We start from the raw sequence: 27,049 nt of genomic DNA, 5'->3' as shown, positions 1-27,049 counted from the left end.
TATTTCAGTAGCAAATGAGCAGATGCGGCTACATTTTGTGTTTACTATTCAAGCTAGTAAAGAATTAAATTAATGAAATTCAGTAAGAAATAGTTTATTGAGTGAAGAACACAGATTGGCTGTGTAGTGAATCCTGGATTATTCTCCCCCCACGCCCCAAGACATATCCCAAGACATTAAATGATGCTTTGGACTGTTCTACCGACATTACAATATCGGCTCGACTAGCAGGGGAAGGATTTTCCTGTGTACAGTCACCAGTAGGTTCACTGGCAGATGCGCCTGGATAGTTCTACTAATGTTAATGACCGACTCACACTGGATACTAAGTAATGTAAAGGTGGCACCACTGCCTTCATCTTTCTTGAACTGCACCAAACTCTGTGCTTCATACAAAGCTGCCAGCAATTTAATTTCTGATTTAGTAAAGAAATATTAAGTTGGTTGCAAGCACTTTTTGGGAACTGCTGACCATCCTTCTTTTCCAAAGATAAACCCAACGCAAATATTCAGAGAGCAGGTTAATAAGGTTGGAGACAGTGAAGCCTAGATTGTTCTCCTCTCTTCTCCAAGCACAAATGATCCCCTTTATCCTGAAGAGAGATGTTACTGATTTCTATGGCCCAATTTCTCCTTATTGAGACTGCTTGTGGGGGCACATTTCACATGTTTGGATCAGTGCAGGGGTTGATGATGGACATCATTCCCTCACGTGCCCTGTGGATCTCATGAGACACTGCTTTTTCCACCAAATATGTGTAGTCCCTTATTAGGGTGTTGCTAGGGGCAGAGCCTGTCCCCTATTATTAAGCAGAGTTGAAATTCACTTCTGAATTCTCCCACAAAAGAGATTTCACTCTGAAAGGCTAAATAAAAGAAACAGTCAGAACACTGTTTATGTGGGTGACAAAAAAGTACTGCAGGTTAGACCAGTGGTGCTCAACCTCTAGTGCACGGGGATCCCCAACATGGCAATTAATGCTGCCAAATTTCCAAGCCTTGTGAGGCAGGTGACAAAGCCCCATAATCAGGTCTGAGGCAGCACCTGCAGACCCAGGGCAGTGGGCCTGATCTGGTACGTGCGAGACTGCAGCTGGGATGGCAGGCCTAATTTGGCATTCATGGGACTGGGGCCGGAGCCAAGACCAGGAGCTGTAGGTCTTATTCAGCTCACTGGGACTAGGGCTACACGCTGACCCTGCTGAAGCCAAGTATGCGGGGGCCTGTCACAGAGCACTGAGATGCCCTGCTCCCAAAGAAGGGAAACTGCTAGGGCTTCCTCCCTAGTAGGGAATAAGGAGCCCAGCTGTGGGTTGCCGAGGCAACCAGGGAAGGTCAGCTGACCAGAAGGGGCAGGGCTAGCTCCCTTATAAACCCTGGGGCTGGGGTTAGAGTCAGTTTCCTGCCAGCGGCCCAAGGGGAAGGAACTCTCTAAGGGAAGAAAGGGGAGGCCGGACTACAGGAGCAGCGTTTTGACACTGCTGAGGGAAGGAGTGTTCCCCGGTAGGCCCAGTGTTGTTACAGCCAGGCGGCTTATGTTTACATTATAGCCAAGAGGCTCGAGTTTCTGTTGTGTTGTTGTTTGTAACCGGTGGTTTGGGTGAGGCTATTAGAGGTTGGAGGAGGCCTCATAGGGGACTCACAGTGGAGTGTGAGGACCCCAGCGCCAGAGAGGGCGGCATTGCAGAGAAGCCCCCGGAGTGGGGGCGGTGTTACGGAGAAGGCCCCAGAGCAGGGGGCAGCTTTACTGAGGAGCCCTAGAGAGGGGGGCAGCCTTACTGAGAAGCCCAGTGTGGGCACAGTGAGCCCCGGAGAGGGGGCAGCATTGCTGAAAGACCCCAGAAAAGGGGCAGTGGCTGAGAAGTCCCAGTGTGGACACTGAGGCCCCAGAGAGGGGGCAGCATTGTTGATCAAAGGAAGGAAGGCCCGGAGAGGACAAAGAGGGGCCAGATCGTGATAAGGCCGAGACATAACGGCTATTCCTTCGGCGAGGTGTGGACTGCGGTGTAGGGGAGGAAACGGAGCTGCGGATAGCGCCCCCTGGCAGCAGGCAGTACAAGGGCAGCCTCCTGCTAATTAACATCAATTAATTAATTAACAGCAAGGCATGGCAGGCGAGAAGGTGGGCGGCTGCCCCAGGAACAGGTGTGCGGGCCACATTTTAGCTCGGCCCAGAGTGGATATCTGTTACAGGGCCCCAAGGGCCCTGGCCCCCGTCAGGAAGAGGACAGGATGACCACCTGTCCTTAACTGGGCAGGACAGCACTGAAACAGGAACATCAAGTCCCCATCCCAGGCTGCATGACTTCAGGACAGCATTTATCCCAGATTGTCAGTATCATGCAGGGATCCGGATTTTCCATTCATTGCAGAAAAACGTGGGAAATGGTGGGTCTCCCAAGGGGCTCCAGAGAGTAGGCTGCAGGCTGTGCCATGAGCATATGTCCACATGCACACATGCATGTGGCCAGGAATACAGCTCCAGGAAGCAGTGGAGAGCAGTTTCCCCAGCTGCCTGCAAGGTAAGTCTATGGGGGGAGAGAGTGGGGAGTGGGGCAGATTGAGGCCCCCACAGTGAGGAAGGGAGTGGGGAAGGGGCTGGGCCTGGGGGCACTGCCCAGCCAGGGTGGTGCATGGGGCCCAGGGCTGGGATGGGGAGTGGGACAGAGCCACAGGTGGCTCATCCAGGGGGCAGAGGTAGCTCCCTGCTGCTGCCCACACTCCCAGGAAGTGGGGCACGGGGGGGCTGCTGTGGGGTGGGCAGGGGATCCCCTGCCACAGCAGCTCAGCTAACAGGGGGCTCCTTGGGGGAGGGCAGCATGGTGAAGAGCCCCAAGCCTGAAACAGGCACCCTGCATCTGTGTCCCCCTGCCGCCACCCCCACCCCCACCCAGCTCTGCTCAGCTTTGCTCCAGTGGTGTTGCAGGTTGGGGGGGAGGAAGAGGCATCATCTTAGGGGCCCCCCCCCAGTAAAAATAAAAGTCAGTAGTTGGCACCTATGGTGACCCCATGCTGGGTCAGACCCATGGACCTATCCTGTGCACTGGATCCAGCCCACAGACTGACCCTGCACCACTGATATAGCTTGCAACCTAGAATACTTGGGGACCACTGGGTTAGACGAAGTGGGGGACAGCTATCAGAAGTGTTAGACAAATATCTTGAGGAGTTAGAAAGAAAAACTAGAACAGAAGCCATCCTGAAACTGATATGCCAAAGAGACAAGAACATGATAGATACTGCTGTTAAAATAAATTGCTAGTTACAAAATATTTCTGCTGACAGCACAGTTCTAGAGCTGATGAAGAGGAAAAACCTTCAAAAGCCACTCATTCCCTCATTAGCAGATACTTAATCACTAGAAATGTTTAAGGATTTATAGTAAACTACAACCAATGGTCTAAGAGAAGGAAATTAATTGACAAAATTCAACAAAAACTATATGGGATGGGCACCCCACACACCATAAAATGAGTATCTTTTCACTGACAAACAGAGTAGGTGATGGAACCCAGAGAGAAGAGGCATGAAACAACATGTTCCAGAGAAGCAACTGCAGAGAAAAAATAACCGAAGTATTTCTCCACGTGCTGTAGGAAAATATTTATTGAACATTCCTGAACAACCCTTGGGAATAGGCAAAAGAGCAGCAAGCCCGCAGAGAATCCTTCACAAGCATTACTTTAAACTCAGGTCATGCTGTGATTAGGTATTTAATCATACTGCAGACATAATAAGACCTAATTAACTCATTCTAGTGCAGGATATATGTGATTGGACTGTTTTTGATCCAGAGGTGAGACAAGGAGGGGCAGGCACTGTTTGACTTCAGGTGCAACTGAACTTGGCTACCTTCTACCTTGAAGTCCTAAAGAGTGAGTTGTAGTGGAGCCCAGCCGTGGTTCAGTAAAGCTGTTGACTTCCCTATTATATCTTAGCATTTTCATTTCAAGAGTTCCCAGTAGCTAGGGAAATAATAAACTAATTGCCTATTAAAATGGATCTGAGGAAAGAGGTGATAAAATCTATCAATAATGTACAGCACTCAGAGCAGACAGACTCCCAGCTGTGCAGTACCCTGAAGGTCAAAAAATGACAACAAAGGCAAACCACAAACTAGCTACCCTCTCAAGAGCATGTGGGATAATGATATTTAGGTCACAGATACAAATAATGGCATGCAAGAAGAGGGGGGTGAGTTTTTGTTGCCTGTGCCTCTCCTTTCTTCAGAAGCTGTGCAGCATTTAAGCAATGGCAAGTAATATCTTGGTCATTAAGAGTTGTGAACGTGGCATAACCACAGGTCTTTTCTTTTCCTATTTTTAAAGAACCCGTTAGGCTCTCTGCATCTTCAAAATAGCCACTGTGTAGTTCCTTCCTACATTCCTAACAAATGAGAATCATCTGTAATAGTTACCAAAATCCTTCATTAAAGAAGAAATTAGAATAAGAATAGGCTAGTAGGCAACCTACACACAACCTCAATTCTGAAATGTTCTGTAGCTGACCTGTGCAATGACAGTGATATAGGTGTCCTCTGGGAAGGAAAAAAAAAGTATGTTAAAGGACTATTACCTCCACACAGGAGAAATAATTAACATTAAGGAGCTAACTGTAAATATGGCATTTCCGAACTTTCTAATGTTTGACTTGGCAACCGAAATGACTTCCTTTTAACATACTTGTAGGTCTTTTCTTGAAGAAAAAGGTAAAATTCCTAATTCTGTCAACTAAAGACTCAGCTACCATATATTATCAGCATCATGCAAGCAAAAGAATGGATGAATGTTGAATGTGAAAGCAGCATTTTCCTTTTTCTATATAGTCAGATAACTCTGTAGTAGCTCTGTTGGGCATCTAGTCTTGCTAATAGCAGGTCTGGTCTTAGTCCAGCTCCTGAGACGCACATCACAGAGACCAGCATTAGAGCTAGTACACCTCAGGTGAGAGGTACTGAATGGGTTTATATGAAGCCTATTATTCCCTCATTGGGTACCTTCAGATTGAGTGAAGGCACACCCACAATATAGCATTGGGAAGCCGTGTTGCCACTGAAAGCTGAAGTTTTTATTTGACAAGAGAAACAATAGAACAGAGTCGCTAGTATACCACGTTACCAAAAACAAATATGGAAAAAAGCACATCTTTGGAAAGATGATCTGAAGAAATATTGTAAATAGTATCTAAACATTTCTTCAATGGATTCATTTAGAAAACAGTTTTTCCTTTACAGAGGGTGAAGAGAAAACAACTCAACATGCTGAACACACATATTGGCTCTGCCACCTTTTATGGAATTCTTATACATGTACAATTTATGTAATCATTCACCAGTGTTTATATCCTGAGTATGGCAAAAACCATGTAGAAGTCATATTAGATTTGTTTGCATCCAGTAAAACATAACTAAGAAATTCCCAATGAGAGTGATATTGAGAAGCAAGGAAGTTAAGTTAATACACATAATAAATCAGCCTGGTCTCAAACTGTAGCCTGCTGCCTACTAGTGGTACACAAAGCATTTCCACATAATCTGCAACATGAAAAGACACATGCCCTAGACCTGCCTAGTAGTGTAGGGAGGCAGCTGGGCAGCCAGGGCACAGGGACAGCAGCCACTCTTTTTTGCCCTATTTGCCCTGCTCTAGTTATGCCATTGTGCTTGCCTCTAATTTCTAGTCTTCTCATGGTGTGTGAAGATATTTCCCTTGAATACTCAATGGGAATTTTGCTGCACAAAAAACAGAACCTGCCATTTTTTTTCAGTTAGAATTATCAAGCCAAGATCAAATTTGCTGATGACATCAGACGTAGGGGTAATAAGCATGTCTTGAGAGAGAGGTGGGATGCAGAGACAGTAATGAAACCAATCTGCAAAGTCATCTACAGTCAGAACAGATGGCTGAAGACAATAAAAAGAAATTCTCTCTGAATAAAAATAGTCTTACTACTAAAGGGACAGAAATGACACCAAAGTGACCTAGAGTCAGAGATGGCTGCAGATGGAATGAGATTCACTATGAATAATATCTTATACCTAAAGGGAGGTAAATTACACAGAAATGAAGCTCCACTCATCATGTTACTTTTCATCTTATTGCTTTAATGCTCTCCTTATGTTTTTAGAAAATGAAACAGTAGAAGTTGCAGTAGTGAGAGCAGTACTAGATGACAACTAGGTCAAAGCATTCCCAAAACTCTGTGTGTGTGTGTGCGCGCGCGCGCGCGTGTGTGTGTGTGTGTGTGTGTGTGTGTGTGTGTGTGCGTCTTGATTTAGGAAAAAGCTAAGATAGTAACTGGACTGGAAATCAAGAGGCCCGATAAAAAGAGGTAAAGCTATGCTAAAGATTTAAATACACACACACGCACACACACGTAGACAACACAACGAAGTATATTTGCAAAGAATTATAAATGTTACTAGACAAAATGCGGTATGTCTGGGTCATTTAAAAAGATGTGGCTGCCTGCACACATTTGTGAAATATCTAAACTCCATAGCTAGATTGAAATCAACAATAATAGGGGAGAAAAGTTACAAGCTGAGGCAGATCTACTAGTAAATATCATATGCATTGCATTTCCCACCCCCATGGAGAAAACTCAAAACCTGTATCTGCACACAAAGCTTCTATATGCATCACCTGGCCAAGGACCGCCTCAGGGCACCTCCATTCCAAAACCGATCTATACCCATGAAGTGTGCTTTGTTAAAGTAAGATCAGCAATCTCCAGGGGCTGACTGATAACACTGAGACAAACTATAATGGCTTGAGGCAACAGTTTTTGACCTTTTGGGCCTGCAGGCCAGATGAGTGGTGTGGGAATGGTCCATTGGGTCAGAATGTGCCCCCTGCATCAGAATCATGCTCCATGCTGCTCAGCTGGCCCCCACACACAGTGATTGAGCTCTGAGGCCCCATGCCAACCCTGGTCACCAGGATCAGGTGCAGGGCCCTGCACCACCCTTCTTCCCCTGTGTGCTGGGATCAGGCCATACTGCCCCACCCAGCCCGCACGTACTGGGATTGAACTGCACTGCCCCCATCTGGCCCTGCACACCCAATCTAGTATGCAGGGCCACACAATCTGGCCCACGGGGCTCTGCATGGTCTGGAAATTTTGCAGCAGGGGAGCGGTGCCACTGCTCCTCCACTGGAAAATTTTCGGACCTGTAGGGAGCCCCACAGTACCAGGGACTGGACCTACCCTGCAGGCCAGGGGTTGGGCATCCCTGGTTTAAGGATATGTTGCTGCACCAGAAAACTGAAGAGCAACTTCTATTGATGAGCTGTACTTTACTTAATTATTTTTCTTTAGTCTTATCTGACTGCTAAATTCATGTCAAGGTGCAACACTTGTGGTTTATAAAAGAGAATTATTGGATACAAAGTCTCTTTCTGTGGTATCTGCCTAATGAATGTGCTAACCAAGCAAAACGTCCGACTTTTAATTCCACCCTTTAATTCTCCTTTCCCCAACCACTTTTGACTTAACATTACAGAGACATTTTTATGATTCTACCAGAACCATAAAGCATAGACTTTCTCCTTTTCTTTACAACCCTGAATGTCCCAGATAGAGGCCATATTTTTCTAAGACAAGTACTGCACAACACTTCGTTCAGTAGCAGCCACCATCAGAATTTAATCAGCTGGGAGGGCTGCTGCTTTGTGATGAGAAGCACCTCTCACCACTGGTCTTCTCTAGCTCTCCTATAATCTTAGCTAGCCTAGGAAGAAAGAGAGACCACTGTTCGAACCCCGCGTATGAATAGACATTATTAATACATGAAAATGCTACTTAAATTACCTGTTGTGAAAATATTAGTGCTTAGAGGTGGCTGAGAGGGAGAAGGAGGACACCATTCTGAAATCACATTAATGATAATTTCTGATAACCCATACATACCTGTCCAAAGTTTTCCTCATCTATGCAAAACATGAGATCCAGCTCTGTTGGGTCATTTTCCAGGATCCATTTCAAGGAATTGTAATATTCACTATCCTATAGCAATAGCATAGGTTAGTTAAGCAGTTTTTGAGAATAAAAATATTATATTTATAGACTATTAGAATCTAGTTTCAAGTAAGCAATAAAAATAAACCTAAAAATCAAGTCTCTAGAAATAAGGAAAACAGACTGATATCCATAAAGTCTTCCCTTGAATTTTGGTGTAATATAGTAGAGATCAGACAATGTGCATTATTAATTTACATTATAACAATCTGGAAGACTATATTTTTTTCATATATGTGCCTTAACTTGTTCATGATTATGTTACTCACACAAAAAATACCTCAAATTAGAAAGGTATAATAGCTTGATAGTATTTCCTACTTCTAGACCAAGCTTCATATTATACATAACAAAGATCACCACCGTATTAAAGTTGATACAGTTTTATGAAGTTGTTTATAATTAAAATGATGAAACCCTAAAAAGTTCAACCACAACAAGATCCCATGTATTTTTCTGGAAGGCTCATATCATAACATTTGTCCTTGCAGAGCAAGACAAAAGGAAAAATGGAAAACCTCACCTGTAAACGTGACCACAGATTTTAAAGTTAAGAACAAGAGCCAAGAGACCAAATGCAAAGTTTTCATTTAAAATAAGATCAGAATAGGATTTATGCACGTGTCCTTAATGCAAGAACTAGCCAGCTAAAGCCGATTATGACAATGATGATGGTAGAAGCAGCAGAGGTCAAGCCAGTTAAGCACATTTTTAAAGCAATGCTTTCATTGCAATGGGCCAGTGATTGAAAAATAGCAATGACACTTGAGATCAAAAATCACTTGTGTCCAGCTCTTTTTCCACTGAACAAACTGTCAAGAAAATCAGAAGAGCTGTTGCAGAGCTAACAGCTAATCGGGAGAGTTGGTATTGCATCTAATTTCAGGAAGAGCAATAGCTTAAGACAGGGAGTGTCAACAGGGGGCGCACACACCCCCGGGGATACTTGAGAAGGCCCTAGGGGGTATGCATGGGCAGGTGGGGACAGATGCACCATCCCACATGCCACACAGGCGCCGACTGCCCGGCTAGACATGGGGGAAGCTTGCACGCGGCAGCTGCTGCCACTCCGTGTTTGGCCACATGCCCCCCAGGCTCCACATCCAGCCGCCAGGGGTACACTGATCCAAAAAGGCTGAAAACCCGTAGGTTAGGATGATTTTTCGTCATCCCAAGATAGATCTCAGAATAGATCTGTAAGATGCAGAAAGATACTGAACAGTGGTTATGATGGGAGAATTAGAAAGAACCCAAAGAATTAGAAGGAGACAGGAATAGTATCAGCACACTGCCTTAATTGAGACCACAACTTCATGGACATTACATAGCTAGTTATTAGTTATATTTAATATTAAGAATTTTTCAACCTTGATACATGTTATGTCTACACTGGGGACGAAAAGTGATATTACATCTCAAAGGCTCCTTTACTTTGCAATGTGAACTCCTGTTCTATGAATAAATGCTAGCCAAATTAGCATCAGGCAGTATCAGTGAGCCTATAACTATTGAGAAAAAAAAATCTCTCTTTTCCCTTAGAAGGGCAGAGTACTAAAGAGCCTGACAGCACTTCATGGATGGGTGAGGAAGTGGGGGGACTGAAAAATGCACGAAGCAAGAATCAGAGGCAGAAATAAAAACATAACTTATATTATAGGCACCGAGTCTGTCAAGGAGAAAATTATCCAGCAGGTGACTACCTTTTCATCCTCCACAACTATGACTGACTTTTCTACTTTCTTCAGAAAGACTAGGCTAATTTAGCAAACCAAAACTTATCCTCCCCTCTAATACCAGAGCTGCTTAGCTGCAGAACATACCACTTGTCAGTGGTTCTACTGATAGAGGGAAGAGAAGCAACATAGTAGAAAATTTAAAGTGTAATACACTATCTCATATTGTTTTCCCTTACTGACTTATTTCCCCCCCTATTTTTAAGTGTGCTACTCTAATAATCAGTCTCTTGGCAGACATAAATGACTACTCGACTTAAGAGAGACAAGTGTGGTTCCCAAATTCTCACAGCTCTAACCTTGTTTGCCATTACACAGTTTTTACTGGAAGTATTAGCTTTTATAATTTCCTCAGAGGAGAAGTTCACATCATTGACAATACTAATAACATTTAAATGTTCACTTACCACTGATTCCATGTCTTTCAGAGTTATTGGTTTCCCCAGCATCATCTTATAAAAAGGCCTGATGAAAAAGCCTAAAAAATGAATCAGAGAATGCAAGTAGAAGTAGCTAGATTTAATTTTAAATTGTACTTTTGCTTTTTTTTAAATCTTTTATTGCTATAGCAAAGCAGTCATTACACCTTCAAAAGAAATAATATGGATAGAAACACAGAAGTAAAATACCACATTGACCTCAGAGTAGTAAGTGTAAAACAGAAAACATTATAAGCAGCAATCACTGATGTGTAAAGTGTATTCCAGTAGTAATAGTAGAGACAGGGTATTTCTAGGGGATTAACAACCTGCAAAGAGACTGACACCCTGAAACTTAGGAAAGGACCATTAACTGTAGCTACTCATTACAACAATTCCTAGGAAGCATCCTGTGCCAAGGTTACTGTCTTCGTTACAAGTGATCACTACTCGCAGTTCTACACTTACTCAATGCACCCATAACCCAGAATCAGTATCTATCTATCCACTGTCATTCCTATAGAGCATTTTAAAGAAATATAAATGGCACTAGCACTGTCCACCGCACACAAAATCAACATTCCTGTATGATGCACTGCAGTACTTTTAGGATATCATTTAGGAATGTTTCCTTATGATTTTTTAAAACAATATACTCAGCCTCATGGATGAGAGATGAATGCAAAATCCACCACCACTTTTTGCATGCTGGGTCAAGGTATAGATTTTTCAGGCTTAAGCACACTGGTATTATTGCTAGGTTTGCCAATGGTAAAGACATTTCCTTCTCTTAGTACAGTTCAAGTTAACATATTTTTCTCATCTTTTCTCCAAGCACAGCGCCAAAGGCCCAGTTTTTCAGCCTATTGCAACAGCTGCTACTTAGGCCTGTGCGAAGCAGCTAGTATTTGCTTGGGATTCAGCTGATTCAAAGGACAGTGATTCGAATCACTGTCCCGAATCGATTTGGAGATTCGGCTGCTGCTGAATCTCTGAATTGCCCAGGACCATCCCCCGCCCACTCTCCAAGCCCGGCAATGGTTGCCCTGCCTGCTCCAGCTCCTGGCACTTTGAAAAAAAAAAGAAAAAAAAAAGAAGTCGAGACTCACTGGGTGCGGCCAGGCGGGGGGCAATCTCTGTTGCCTCCCACTGCCCCATGCTGCAATCTTTTCCAAAGATTCAGAGAGCTTCGAATCGATTGGGACCTTTTTATTGGTCACCTTGATTCAATCCAGATTTGGAGATTTTGCCGCTGAATCGGGCCGAATCTCCACCGATTCGAATAACCACCCAAAGCTTTGCATAGCCCTACTGCTACTGTTAATGGAGCTACAGCTAATGGGATGGAAAAGACTTGAGATTATAGAATGCAACTGATAAGGTGCCAGTTTGCTCTGAGAAGTGATTTTATAAAACCAACGCTACGAGGTTCCACAGCTACTAGGTCTCAGAGACTGCAAGAAAAATGCAGAGATTAAAAAAAAAGTCATTTTTGTGACAGTCTGTTGGGCTCCTTTTTCAAAGCATACCAGTGAATAAGAATTCTAAAAATTAAATTATTTTTTTATTGACACCTGTGCAAGTTCTTGGGTCCCATGTGATGTGCAAAGACATGTCTCATTTATATATAGTAAACAAATGTGCCAGTGATGCGTATAAAGGAAGAGAATGCAGCCCATTAGCGGTGCTAGCTCTGCAGGATTGATGGGAGTATAGCTTAGTAAAGTGACATGTGGACCTGATCTGCTGAGCAAGGCAATTTCATTTTTACATGAGCACTTTTAAAGCAGGACTGCAATTTTGGGCAGATTTAGTCTACTGTACATCACATAAAGAAAATACTACACAATATTTCAGCAATTGATTTCATTTAATAGAAATCTGGGACTAGGTTTTGTAGCTATAAAGCAAAAAAGGACACTGCAGGATGACAGTTTAAGCACTGTGACAACATTTTTTAATATTGCTTTTTTACTGCAAATAACTTACCATCTAATAACTTCCCATGATACACTGCCAGCCCAGCAACCCGGCCAATAAATGTGAAATAGGACAGATGATCTTCATTACAAAGGCCTGAATTTGGATTAATCTGAAGAGTATAGTTGTCCCTTTTTTAGGAGAGAAGAAAAAGGTTTATGCAGCTGACATCAAATTGATTAATAAGTAGCTTGAGGTTTTTTACTTTTTTTTTTGTAACCAGATACTACAATATTTTCATTTATCTATGTATTCCTTGCTAGCTATATCTTACACACTGCTGACATGAGCTAGTCAAACTATAAGACTAGTCTCTACTGATATGGTAAATGTTCCAACTTATGCAGCAACAACCTTTGTCCAAATGTAGCCAGTAGGGCTTGAGAATGCCATCTTCTAACTGTGCACCCACAAGTAGAAATGTTCATTTTAATAATTTTTACCACTACAGATTCACTGGATCTGATCAAACGTCACCAGATCAAAACACACAGGTAGATGTGCTTCCTGTTCTGAGGAGTTTACTAAGACTAAACCTCACTGGTGATGGAGTTTTCCCGAACACAAAGACTGTAGCTAATCTAATAGTAATTAATACAGATATCTATTTAAAAAATGTGTTGTGTAGGAGACAGTATTTTGTCCTGTTTGCTGTGAGGATGGTAACACAAGTTTGATCACCCAAGCAGACTCTGGAATATGGAAGGAATATTATTTTACCATGTTTGTATACCGGGAACAAAGGGAGCACAAAAACAAGCAAAAAAGAATTCTGAAAAGGTGAAGTGAGACTATAAATAATTGCTGATTCCAGTAAAATGAATGGTTATCTGGCTTCTGGAATGTAGGTCACAACTTGGGGTCCTGAACCGATGGCTGGCAGAAGTAAAATCACATCCAATTTTGCTGTCCAAAATTGGAGCTGAGACAATTTGGACTCCAATTGCTGCCAATTGGAGTCCAAATGGAGCTGAGACAGTAAAAGCCTGACTCCACTGAAGTCAAAAGGCACAACTCTCACTAATTTCAGGGAAGCCAGGTTTTAATCCACAGAACAGTTTGCATTGGTGGTGCTGTAGCAAAACCCCCAGTTTTTCTTTTTTTTTTTTAAATTTTAAAGTGTATTCCCTCCCCTTCCCCAACCATGTCTGACTTTTTCTCTCCCTCTCTATTCCCTATAGGTAAGTATAAGCGAGCCAAGACATATGATAAGTTTCAGCATTTTATTTTGGTAGCAAGTTTTATTCATTTTGTCTTTTCTCCTTTTTTATATTGTATAATTATGTTTGTATTGATTTTTACTGTTCCATATTACTGCTTTACTGATATTATATAATTTAGGCCTACATATGTAAGTTATTACGAGTCATGTCAGGTTTCCATTTTGTTTGTCAAGTCTCTATCTTGTCCCCATGCCCTGTTGTGCAATGATGTTGTAACCTATGACTCACACCTAGCCCTCCTGTGCAACTTGGCTCCTGAATGAAGGGGGATGAATGAGGGTGCTTGAGAGACAACGGCAGTAGGTCTAAAAATAGCTCTCTCTGAATGACCGAACCATCAAAACCAATACCTGGACCAACGACCCAGCCCTTGGAATCACCCTCAGCATTCAAGAAACAAAAGATGAGGCAACCCACCATTGTGCCAAGGCTGCACATGCTCAGTAAGAATACGTGGAACCCTCTGGAACAGGACTGACATTGCCTGGACATGCCCTCCCCATAGGAGATCATAGGTAGTCTGCCCCATAAATAGGGGTAGTGAAGACTGACTCTTTGGGATGCCATTTTCATCTGGACCAGCACCACGCCACACCACCTATCCACCCAGAGGCCCTGCCGGCAACTCGCTCTGGACAACACCTACTGGACAAAGACCTTTTTCCAGCCTGGATAGGTAGCTATCACCCCCACCCCCTCTTCAACTAAGGACTTGGACTCTGTTTCTCTTCCCTCCCGGGCCCCCACCCCTTCCACTGAGTCTCTCTTTCTCCTGCTGCCATTGTGAGTGAGTGAGAGAGAGAGTGTGCGCGTGTGTAGGAACCAATAACTTCATGGGGCTGTGTAGTATGTTGTCTGTTTAATAAACCTGTTATTTTGAAACCCTGAGTTGGGTTTTTGTGTTTCCTAACTGTTTCCTCCTTGCCACCACTTATCTGCCCCCAAGCTCCCAGCTGTCTGCCTCAATTTCCAATCCCAAGCTGCCAGGTTTCTCCTCTCTCTCTTTCCTGGCCGTCTCCGCCTTGCCACCGGGCTTTTTCTCCTTGCACCAGTGACCTCGGGGCCACTTGACCTTAAGTAACCCCAAGCCTCAGTGCCTCAGCCAGCTCTAGTCTACCAGTTCTAATGCCGGTTCTGGCAACTTTCACGCCTTACACTTTCTCTCTCACCTTAACCTTTTCCCAGGTATCCCAAATACCCCAAACACACACATACATACCGTACCATCCAAGTTAGGAACTCACCCGTGTGTATGTGTAGGTGGGTGGTTTGTGTGTGAACTGGTGAATATATATGTCGTTGTGTGTATGATACACGAATTAGTGATCCGTGTATGTGTACTGGGTGTGCGGGTATGACAATTGATTTTTGTCTAACTTTTGGTGTGTATAGTGTGTAGGTGCTTGAATTGGTGCTAGGTGTGCATGTGCCTAGGCTGGTAATTTTGGATGTGTATGTGCCTGAGTTGGTCGGGTGTGTGTGCATGCCTGGTGGGGGTATATGCACCTAGTGTGTATGTACGCGCGTAATAGATTTGTGTGTGCGCGCACACAATTGTACACCACGCCTTCCTGTCTAACAGCGCGAAATTGAGATCCTGAGTGTTGACATGACCCCACAGGGCAGCAGCGCTCAACCTTCGACCCCCACGGGCCAGATGAACGGCATGGAGCCAATGTGCAGGATAGATCCTGTGCACAGGCTTGGTGAGATCTGGCTTGCTGGCTTGGTCACATGCATGGTCCAATCTCACGCGCTGGATCCAGTTGCACACCAGCCTGACCTCATGCCAGCCCAACCCCACATGCCAGACCTGGCTGTGTGCCAATTCAATCCCACACACCAGCCTGACCTTGCATGACGGATCTGGCGGAGTGACCCCATGTGTCAGCACCATCCTGTGCATCAGGAGAGCCACTTCATCTGCTTCACGGGGCTCCCCATAGGTCTAGAAACTTGGCAGCAGGGAAGAGGCAATTGACACTGCCAATGCTCCCCCACTGCCGAAGTTTCAGATCTATGAGGAGACCCACCCCGGCCTAATATCACCTCACATAAAGCTGGCTCGTGGTCTGAAAGCAGAGCATCACTATTTTACACAATGATCTCCTCTCATTGATATGTGGAGTAGCATGAGTTCTGGGGAAGAGAGCCTTGCACGGTCCTTCTTCACTGAAGGCAAAGAAGCTGTGATAAACAGCTTTCAAAAGAGTAAATCAAGAGAAGAAGAAATGTAAAAGGAGACAGAAGTGAAGGAGATCCTCAGGGTTGTGGCTTTCTAATCCCACCTGAGTTATCCAGCATCTTCCTTTACATATTAAAATGTTTATTATTCAAAGGAGAGAGCTCTAATTGCATTAGGGCCTACTCCACCTATTAGTCACTTAAGTGTGATCTTACTCCAAGTTCCTGGAATCCCTAAAACACTGTTAATGTAAAAGGTGGGGTGGATCTTCCCTTTTCTTGCTATGTTTTTGTGACAGTTTTAAAGCTAAGATGCCAGTAACAGTGGATTTTCAGGGCCTTGAACAGGGTGGAAGAGGATCACACCTGGGCCATTGTCACCACTTATATACCACATAGTAATTCTAGAGTAAGAGTTTTATAACAATGACATATAGCTATAGCCAGTCTTATTGGTGCCCAGCACATGTCAGGTGCAGAGCACCCCACAACATGTTACTACATAACATTACTTCCATTTGGTTTGGCACCCCCATGCAAAGGCACCCGGTGCCAGTGCACCACTGGCATTGCCTTGCTACAGTACTGAATCTACAGAGGTAGTTTTCTGTTTTATTGTCTGTGGACTGAACACATCTGTCAAGATTTAAACAGTAATGTATTCTATACAGCAGAGTGTGATTGAATGAGTACACTAATAAGTAAGTGATACTCTGGATACATACATATCTACAACGTGAATTCTAGATTAATTTTGTTACCAAAATGTTTTTAAAAAAACCAAAAAACCCCACTAAAAACAGGCTTCTTAATGCATAGGTTAAAAATATGCCATCTGCAACAATTTCTTACTGCTATTTTTAATGACAATTTTCAGTCTAATGGGATTTCTTTCAATTTACGACTGATTTTCCCACCAGACTGAATCTAACATTTAACTAGTTTTATTTAAAAATTATTCATTCATGGTGGCATACATCCAAATGAATGAAAACAATCTTTTCAAAAGGCAAATATTTTTCTAGTGAAATTCAATAAGGGATAAGTATTTTGAGCTACTTAATACAATATATTTTACAACCTTGTGGTCTATAATGCAAATAAGTCCCCTTTCCCAGGCACGCACATTCAGAGAGAAACAGGAATTCCCTAGTTACATGGCCTCTTGTTCATCTAGTTTACGACCTACTTAACACTTATTGGAAAAAGAAGCAAGTCTAATATTGACACCTACACACAGAAAACATTGCCTGTGATAAACAAATCAATCTTTAGCAACCGTATTAGCAGTTAAATACATGACATAGAATTATATTAACTGGATTAAAATAAAGACATTTTGAGCACAACGAATTACATTTGCACTCATTATGAGTTGCCTTTACATTGTCAGTGCAGTGTAGACTGGCCTAAGGGTAAGTGAAGAATTAGCTCATGAGAACTAAATTATAACCCTGAAACACGATTGCTTTAAACAAGCAATACTTATGTACTGGACTAGGAGTGTCCTACACAGAGTACCTTCCCTTACACTTCTGTTGGCTCCACAAACACATAAAGAAAGGTGCCTATTAAGGCAGTGATTAATATTATTAAATAAAAAGGGTTTAAGAAGAAGATTTCAGCAGGTTCTCTGAACAGGGTATAAATATAATGTCATATTGACATTTCATAATTGGCATTTGTTAAAATACGCATGTAATATATCTGGAAGGACAATCTTATCAGGTTTTCTTTCACCCAGGTACTAATTTGTATCACTTAGAAATGGAAATATATTAAAGGACACTTACGTTGCCGAATATTCAAAAAGACCATAATAAGGATTAAACATTTCCTTGGACAACAGAAAGAACCATTCTCTGGCCACACCTCCATAATCAAGTCCTTTTTCCGCTTCAAATTCAATCCAGAGCCTGGCTTTTAATACATCGGGTCTCTTCACGGACATGATTCTTCTATAGGACTCCTCAAAAATATTATTTCTGTGGAGTTTCATCTCAAATCTGTTTGGTAGATCAGCCTACATCAAAGGAAAAATATCATTCACACTGATCTGGTCTTTATGCAAGTGGCAGCGGAAATAAAGATGGCAGTAAAAATAAGTTAAGTATTTCCAGAGCTTCCCCATTCTACGAGATGCTGGCATTTTGTCTCTCCTAGAATCCATCGTCGTTCTTTAGTTATGGCCCACCTACACCCTCATGACTGCATACCAGAAGCAGGATAAAGTAGCAAGAAAGACACAGAGGAATATATTTCTGAGCCCTATTTTAAGAAAGCTTAGTTAATAAAAGGTAACAGCTTCAGGGAACCTAGCCAATCATAACTGTGAAGACCACAGCTGCATAATGAAAACTGTTACAATGTCATGCGGAGTGTAAATTTGCATTATCAAGATTCTCACATTTGGGGAGCTCTGCTCCAATATATATTACAGCTAAGGCCAATCATTATTCCAACAAGCAGCTGAATATAGACAAGGCCAAAGAGAAATGGGGATGTAAGGAGGGGGAATAAACGGAGTACAAATAAGGTGGGATACAGACAAGTGGCAGGAGAATGCAAAAGAAAGTCAGTTTCCTGAAATAGATCTCTCTCTGCCAATCGCATTTTTTATTGCATCCAAGAACTCAATGCTATTTAGAGCCCATGAAATGCTGCATTTTAACATAGTGAAAGAAACACTGCCTCACAGGTAGGGATGCATATTTAAGGAGCTGCTGATGTACAGGAAAAGAATACCTATAGGCCCCCTGTGACATGTTTGTTTGGGGCTGTCAGAGCTCTAAGACTATTACCAAGCTAATCAATACCACAGGGAAGTTAATATCGAGCTCTTGTCTCTTTCATTTTATTAAGGCTTCTAGAGCTGGTGAAAGATGGTACTTAGGAACAAAAGACTGGAAGAGGACCTCCTGAAGTCCTCTTTATTCACTAAACATGTGCTCAACAAAACAGTGGGAACACAAGTTCTGACTGTCTTTGGAAAGACAACTGCTGAGACTGAAGGAGTAGTACAAGTCCTTGTGTCCATTTACATTTGAGCACGCCAAGAGGAAAACCAATTAATCTCAACTATGATTATATGCTTTGAGAGGCAGTATTATTTGTTACTGCTTCTTCACTTTTCAATTTACAAACAAAAACCTGACTCAAGGGCTCAGCATCAGTTTTGGGTGAGGGGAAAAAATAGATATTCCTTGATCTGTACAGGAAAACTGCAGTCTGTTTTGCTTGTTCTTGTTTAACTACTTTGTTAAGATAAGTAAAGAAAACAGGAAAAGGTATTGCAACAGCGTGCCATGGCAATTATTATCTATTCTTGGGGCAGTCAGTTATATTTTTCACCTCTACCCCAAAATAAGCATCTCAAACACAGAATGGACAATTACTCACTGGTTTCTTTAATTTCTTTCTGAAGTAGTCATATTTCTGTTTGAACTCTCTGGAATAGGGAACAGCCTGGTAGAGAGAAAATTAAAAATACAGATCATGTAATGCATCTTGCAATCTAATACCTTGCATCTTCTACAAATGTTATTTAACAATACCCACACGTTTAAACGTATGCTTTTTTCTTCAGCTGTGATTTGTTCCAAACATGTTTATTGCAGAAAGCATATGAAGTGCATGCAACACAATGTTTCCATTACACTGGAGAAACTAAGGCAGAGGTTTTCAAAGAATCAAGTATTTTTTGCCTCTATGATTTACTGTAATGACAGACCATCCTTAGTTTTAAAGAAAAGTGTGAGGGAATAATCAAAAAGGGCCAAAAAATAGGATTCACTGACAGAGACAATGTTCCATTTTAAGAAGCCATAGGCATTCTTTTATATAGCTACTATCATAGAATGGGTGTTTCAACAATTGTCTGGCAACACTGTCCTAGGATTTGTACGAACGGTAAGGCACAACCCATCACTGAAGTGCTCACAATAGAAGGGCATGATCTGAAGTCCACAGAGTCCTTCTATACGTGAATGATGCATGCCCCCCTGGTGACTGGTGGGGCATGGCGGCGGCGGGAGCACGGCAGTAGCAGCACCGCTGCAGTAAGCTGGGAGCTCCCACATACACCTCTGGGGCTGTCAGTGGGGGGAAAGAGGGGAGGGAAGAAGGTGCTGAGTGCCGACCAGGGGTCAGCGACCAGCCACAAATGCCACTGGCTGTGTCAGCAGTGGGGTGGCAAGTGACGACTGCCTACCGGTACTGCCAACAGTGTTGGCAGCACCTTTTTGTAGGAGATGCACCTCCACACTCAGGGGGTGCATGTACACCCACGTGTACCCCCTATGCATCACCCCTGCTTCTATACGCTCCATTGGCTTTTGGATCAGGCAGACAAAATCATTAGAAAACCAAAGTTTTATTCCCATTTTGCAGATGACATCTTTCAAAATGAAAGTGAGAGCACAACCTGGGGTTCAGTGAAATTGTGATAGTTGTGGTGAGCGATCTTTGGGTATGTTTACATGGCAGAATGCAACGCCTCGCAAGAGATTTACAAGTTCACACATTCAGAATGTGCTATCTTAGGTACAGGAAGCACAACCACATTCACATGGTGCTGTTCAGTATCTAATTCCTAGATGATATGAGAGCCAATAAAACTATTTACAACATTACTTAAACAAATGCCTTCATGCCAAGAATCTCAAACATTTTGCAAAATAATTTATTCCATTCATCCTTCTGGGGTAAGCAAATGATCCTGCAAAATACTAGCTCTTTTGCACCATTATGGTGCAGACACCTTTGAAGCAGAACATATTTCCTTGGTGACAGCTTAAAGCTAAATAGAAAAGGATAAAAGTGTAAAAACTAAAATAGGAGAAGAAATTTTGGTAGGTTCGAATTATAGTTAGCAGAGTGGGAATTTGGAATCTGACATGTATTGCCCTGTCCCACAGGAAGTGACCAAAGATCTCTTGTCATAATTTATTTAGCTTGACTTATAAGGGTCAAAAGGCCTCCCCTTTGGGATTCTAGGGTTTTTTTAATATGCAATTTATGATGAAACTAGGGTACAAGCTGAATTGAATGCAAAAGTCAGGGGAACTTTTCTCTACTTAGACTTTTCAGCTAATGATATGAGACCCCAAAACATGTAGTTGTCTTAGCCATAATGGTAAGGCTAAAAGATCTAATTCACCATCCTTACGATTTGCAACTACACAGTCTTCAAACACAGAAACCACGAAGAAAAAAAGCTTTGAATTAAAAATTGAATAGGTTGTAGTCATGGTAGTCACGTTTCTGTGCAGACAAGTTTCAATATCTTCCCATTCTCCCTAAGACCTATATGTTAAGGTACTTTACATAGGCTCTTAGCTTTCGGATTTCATAATACGAAAGGAAAACAAAGGATTTCCTGTCATATCATAAGCTTGCCTTTACCCTGGCTAGTCCTTCAGGCCAAAGAGGACATCTATCAAAACAGTTAATACATAAACATGGAACAGCTATAACCATCTGAAGTATGCTTTCATGGGGCAGAAAAGTCATTACATTCCAACGCGACACGCACTCTTTGAAGGCTACACTGCAAACTTCTGAAGTCTGGTTCAGGTCAACACTTGTTAGTGTGTTTATCACTGTCTGGATATGGGTTAAGGGTGGGAGTGGACAAAAAATTAAACTAACCTCAATTTCACTAAAATCACTTGTTATTGACCATATTCATTTAATGAAATTACAGTGGAACCTCACTGGCTTAAAGGTATCATCAACTCCAAATCATGACCCAAGGGCCATTACTATTCCAATCAAATTTCTTCAGCCTTCCTCTGGAAAGATCTTAAGGGGTGGAATCCTGATGATCAATAAAGCAGTGCAAAGGGAAGGGCTGAAAATAAGTTAGCTTATTAAATGTTTTGAAAATATTTGAAAGAGAATAAACCTTTCATTCATTTTCCTGAGACTGAACACTGTTCTGAAAATAATTTATCTGAAATGATCCTTCTTGAACCTAACAAGCCCTACCCTCCTGACCATACCCTCTAACCCCAACGTCCCACACCATTCCACCACTCCTCTTCCATAACAAGACACAGGTTTTTTTGTTAGCTGTAAAGCCTGTAAATGGATACTGTGATTTGTCAGCTCATGAAATTTTCTGTCAGAAATGACCACCATAGGGAACTGAAGATTTTTTTCTACTCACATTTCCAGACTCATCACAATGGGAGATTTCCACATAAATCCACATCCCTGGGGCCCAAATTCTGAGAATTCAGAGCAGACGTGGATGGCACAGGATTATTTTGCTCACATGAACATTTGAAAAGAGTCACCCTTTTCTCAGACTTCCTTTAAAAGTTCATAGAATAGAATACTTTAATGAAAGTGAGTGGCCATACCATTTGGGTTTGAATAAGATGAGCATTGGTGTATTAGGGATCTTTTCACATCAATCAGAATTTTTCTAGCGCATTAATAAAACTGCAATTTTTAGTACGAGCTATAGTATACTGTGGTGCTTTTAACTTGCCTTTTGGCTTTTAACAGACTGCTTCACCCTAAATAATTAGGTAGTTCTACACTGTACCATGAAAGTGAGTGTATGTAATTTAAATTGAATGGAGTAAAAAATAGGAAGCAAATGAATAATCTCTGAGGGCAAAGGTGCAGGTTTGCCTACTAGGGTATAAACTGAGGAGAGCGAGGGAAGGGGAGAAACACACACATAGAGAGAGACACACACACATACACACACAGCGACAGGCAGACACACATACACACAGGCAGACACAGACTGCATTTTAATATTTGAAAGATGGGAGAGGACCGAGGCAGGGAGTCCAGAAAAGGATTTCAGAGCAAGTTACTGTTGATAAATATATGTCTTTATTTATATTTTCAATGCCTTTTTCTTGATGCCGACAGCAAAGTAACTGTGCAACATTAAATTGGCTATATAGCTTCTGTCTCGTTGCTACAACAGATGGTTTCAACAGTGAAATTCTGCTTTGAAAAAGGGTGTTCTTGTCTGAGGGACCACCTTAATGCTAAGGCTAGGTACAGACATTCAAAAGGCTGAGGTGGAGTTGATCAAACCTTCGTGGGTTTCTCCAAGCTGCATAGATTGGATCAGGAGTGAACAGAACAGACGTTCGCCCTCTGGGGTGGGGGGGGAGGGCATGAAGATACCTGTAGTGGCCAAGGCCAGCACACTGGGGGCACTCTCGTATGCCTCCCTTTGCCAGAGTCAAATGCAGCTGAATGCCTGGCCACCCCTGACTGCCTGCTGGGGACACCCCCAAGCCATTGCTGTCAGCTGCAGGAGGGGGCAGCCAGCACAGAATCTCTCCTCAGCCCCAACCCCTGCTAGTAGTCAACTGCCAGTGGCAGCAGGGGTAGGGGGAGGAAACAGAGGCCTCCGCCATGCAGACCCAGCCAGAACACTTGGGGGAGGTTGGTGCATGCCAGGAGCTTCACTTCTCCCCCACTGCCTGGCCAGCATGGCTTCTCTCCTCAGCTCCACCCACCCATCAGCTGTCAGTAATGGGGAAGTGGAAGATCCCACCCTGCCCTGACCCCCGACACCAGCCTGCCACAGTTGGGGTGGGGGCAGCATGCGGTAAGGGCTTTCCTTCTCTCCTGCTGCCTACCCCAGTGTGGTTTCTCTCCCCAGCCCGACCCCTGACCAGGCAAGGGAATGGGGGAAAATAGAGGCTCCTGCCCCATCCCCGAGCCAGCACAGACTGGGGGGCTGTGCAACAGGGGCTTGCTCCCTCCCCTGCTGCCTGGCCAGCACAGCTTTTCTCCCTAGCTCCAATCCCTGCTAGCTGTCAGTGGTGAGGGAGGTGGGGCGGGAAAATGGAGACCCCTGCCACATGGACCTGGCTCCCCCAGACCCATCCAGAAGGCCACATGATGGGAGCCCCTGCTTCCCTCCCTGCTGCAGACAGCTGGCTAGCAGTGGGCTGGGCTGGGGAAAGAAGTTGTACTGGTTGGGAGGCACAGGAGGGGTCCCCCTACCTGCCCAGCTGGCAGACGCAGGCAGGAGGCAGGGCGGGGGAACAGAGCTGTGCTGGCTCAGCTCTGTGACAGCTCGGCAGCAGGGCTGGAGTAGATGAGTGAAGGCCAAGGCTAGCCTGCCCACCCTATTAGTGGGGGTTAGCAGGGACCTGCAAAGCAGCCTGGGATGCCGGGGGACTGCAACCTAACTTAAGTCAGGAGGGGATCTGTTAGAGAAGTTTGATAGACTGGTCTGACCTAAACCAATTGAATCTGATATTACATCCTTCCAGGTCTATCTTAGACTGGGTTCTGCCTTTTTTAAACTGGCATATGGACAGTGAACTTCTGTTCTGCTACAGGTTTAGACTGGTTTCTGATTGCTTATACTGGTTTGTATATAATGTCTTTACCTAGCCTAAATGTCAGGTAGAGAATAACTCCATCTCGATGGAGATGCTTTTTTTGTGCAGCTCTAGAAGAATGAAAGTAACAACAAATAAAGAAATTCCAAGGATGTCATACCTGTGACCATCCATCTATTAGCTGTACAGTTTCTGAATAGAAATAATTTTCATAAGAGAATATAATGCTCTCAGATTACATTTCTAAGAGAAAGCAAAACCAAGATTATGGGGAATGTAGGGATTTATGGGAAGATTTACTCACCACGTATTTTTCTGGGAACTAAAAAGGATGATGATATCATTTATGCTAAGATATAAAAAAAATAAAAGGCTGAAAAGACTCCAGGGGAGATAGGGAAGGTCTGAGATAAAGAATTTGCCTCAATACCTCCCCTGGAATAGTGGATGGGAAGGAAGGTGGGGAGGCATGTTCCAACACCTGCCCACAAATGCCATGCTGCTTCTTAGGATCCTTACCAGTTATGGTACTTTAAAACAGTTCCCACATCACTCTTATCTATGCAAGGAAGAGATGAGCTCAGAGAAGCTGCTGCAAAGAGGTACCTAGTCACCCCTCCAGCCTAGCATAAAGTGGACTTTTGAGACACAACAATAAGCATCACTGAAAATTTATAGTGCACACAGTACTTACTGGACCAGTAATAGCTGGGTTCTGCAATCTGGGATCTTCCCACTGGGTAATTTTATTATCTGGAAATAAAAGAGGATACTGTACCATTAATTCTCTTCTATCACTCTGAAATCATCTTTTTTTTTTAAACAAAATTACATCTGCCCCTCACCTTCCTACAATGCCCACAACTTAGTATTTCAGGGTTAGGAAAGATGGCATACACCCCTCATCCATTATCACCCCATCACACTGTTTAGTTGGAAATGCTCACTCAAAAATGCAAAACTACTGTATAGTCCAGTATATTCACACTGCTATATTCACACGCCCACAGTGTCGATATTTAATTGGTAGATCCTTTTTCTTCAGGGATTTTTAACTTGAGCCTGATATGCATTCAACTTTGATGAAGCATACAAAAGTTTCAGGCCTAAAGGTTAAAAGAACAAAAACCAAACAAAAAACCAAAACAAAAGACATTTTTAAAAATACCTAAGTTTTGCAATTTCAAACTTCCCTCTGCCCTTGTACAACTTTAAATCATTTCCAATCAAAATGAAAAAATCCTGACCATCATGTGGACGTTAAGCCATCCAATGATGGAATTCTAGTTATTGTAATTTTTTTAAAGAATACAAATATTTAAATTAGGGCCTGAATTACAGTTGGGATATAAATAGGCTCCACTGGACAAAGAGATCCTAATCCCCGTCTTTACTAACAAATCTACTATATACATTTTTGCCTTTCCATATAGGCAACAAGAGGCACATTTTGTTTTGACCTAAGAGATTCTTGCAAATGATACAATGGTAGCTCAATGACGTTTTTAATTGCATGTTTTCAGAACACTGGTAGGGCAGTGGTTATACACAGTATTACACTGATACTTTTCCCCCAACTCCAGACAGCATGTCCTAATAAAATTCTAAACATAATAGAACCACAACAGGAAGATGGTATCACAACAGTAAGATAATGCTCCAAAAACCAAATAGGTGATATTTTTCATGGTAAAGCCTTAGTTAGCCATTTATTTCATTGAAAGGGCAATAATACCCGCTGCATTATTATAAGTGCAGCTATGCACATATTTGCATGGTAAAACAGTGGTCAAGGTTTTGGAGATTTTGGGGGGAGGGGAGGGGCAGGGGTTAATGAAGTCTACAAATTGCTAGCTTGGTAATAAATATATTTGCCAAGTTTTCCATAAGATTATTGTAGGTTAACATTTTATGTTGAAATAAGAGAATTTTCTGTTCATTTACAGCTGAAACAGACATTTCTGTTTTTAACATCTGGATTTAATTGTAAAATGACCCCAAATAAATTGGTTTGCCAAGAACTGATATTAAAAAAAAAAAAAAAAAAGTCACTGAAGAAAATTTAAGGAGTAAGAAAGATACAAACTTCCTGCAGCCTTCTTTTGGGCACGTGAACACATGAGCTTTAATGTGCATTAGCCTATTTTAAAGCGTATTAGTGCATCACAAAAAAACCCATGTGCTTTCACTAACGTGCATTAAAATACTCTAACACATCTTTTTCTAGTACCTCACAAAAGAGGTATTAAAATTAATGCAAATTAGAAAAAGCACATTAATGAACGTGTAGATGCACCCATATGTTAATCATTCAAAATTAAGTCACTGGTTTTGGGTTGCTCCTTATATACATGAAGTATATTGGTGCTTATGGGACTTGCAATGACAGCTCTGGGGATTGAATAGTCTCCAGAGAAGAGGGGCAGTAGCAGTGCAAGCCTCCTCACTTTGCCCCACCTATCTGGCTTCAATCTGTTTTGGAATGTTCTTTTCATACTTAACCTCCCTTCTGAGCCTACCAACCAAGGGCATGAATCAGAATTTGTCCAACTATTTGAGTTGGTCTAATAAAAGAGGTCGGATTTACCCAAAGAACCTTGTCTGCTTTGCTTTTCTTACACACTTTACTTGTTTTCATGTTGCTGATGTTCCAATGATATACATTACCATAATCTTTTATATGGAAATGCTTTAGAAAATGTAATGCTTTAAAAACTGCCCATTTTAGAAGGCAAAGATATGATGACAAGATTAGTACACTGTTAATGCGTTCCTGGGTCAACATAGTCATAATCAGGTACCCTTCCCAGAATATGATTAGCTTCATGTCTAGGTTTCTTTGACTTACTTGTGACTTAAACAATTTCCAATAGCTTAAAAGGGAGGCTAATATTACCATATTCCTGCCTTACTTCACTCTTATATGGCATGAATGTCATCATGTTTCCTTACCAATACTGTGAAGACAGACACTAATATTTGCATTGTGGAAGGCAAGTCACTGAACATTCTGTACTGTCATTTGCTTAATCCTAAACACAATGTTATCACAATGAAACTGGAACAAGTCCACTGTGATACCATTAGTTTCACCTTTGATGCTGGTCTAGTGGTAACAAAAGGTGTAATTTGAGAACAATGGTATTTACTAGAAACAGATA

General features: G+C 42.5%; 1 protein-coding gene across 16 annotated transcripts in view; it reads right to left on the bottom strand.

Annotated features, from left to right (window-relative positions):
* The window catches only part of NEDD4L (neural precursor cell expressed, developmentally down-regulated 4-like, E3 ubiquitin protein ligase), a 288,447-nt gene that overhangs the window by 21,038 nt on the left and 240,360 nt on the right, over positions 1-27,049 (bottom strand). For all 16 annotated transcript variants that reach the window (XR_003092935.1, XM_025198473.1, XM_006019096.3 and 13 more), the window contains 6 exons: positions 24,583-24,641; positions 18,958-19,023; positions 17,352-17,581; positions 12,161-12,282; positions 10,160-10,230; positions 7,912-8,007 (listed from right to left, as the gene is read on the bottom strand). Coding sequence is in view for 15 of the 16 variants with exons in the window: in XM_025198473.1 (XP_025054258.1) it covers positions 7,912-8,007; positions 10,160-10,230; positions 12,161-12,282; positions 17,352-17,581; positions 18,958-19,023; positions 24,583-24,641 (644 nt within the window). In the remaining variant the exon portion in view is untranslated. The remainder of the gene's footprint in view (positions 1-7,911; positions 8,008-10,159; positions 10,231-12,160; positions 12,283-17,351; positions 17,582-18,957; positions 19,024-24,582; positions 24,642-27,049) is intronic.

Source organism: Alligator sinensis, unplaced genomic scaffold (assembly GCF_000455745.1).
Source record: "Alligator sinensis unplaced genomic scaffold, ASM45574v1 scaffold347_1, whole genome shotgun sequence".
Taxonomy (NCBI): Eukaryota; Metazoa; Chordata; order Crocodylia; family Alligatoridae; genus Alligator; species Alligator sinensis.
This window is presented reverse-complemented; position numbering and strand designations above follow the sequence as displayed.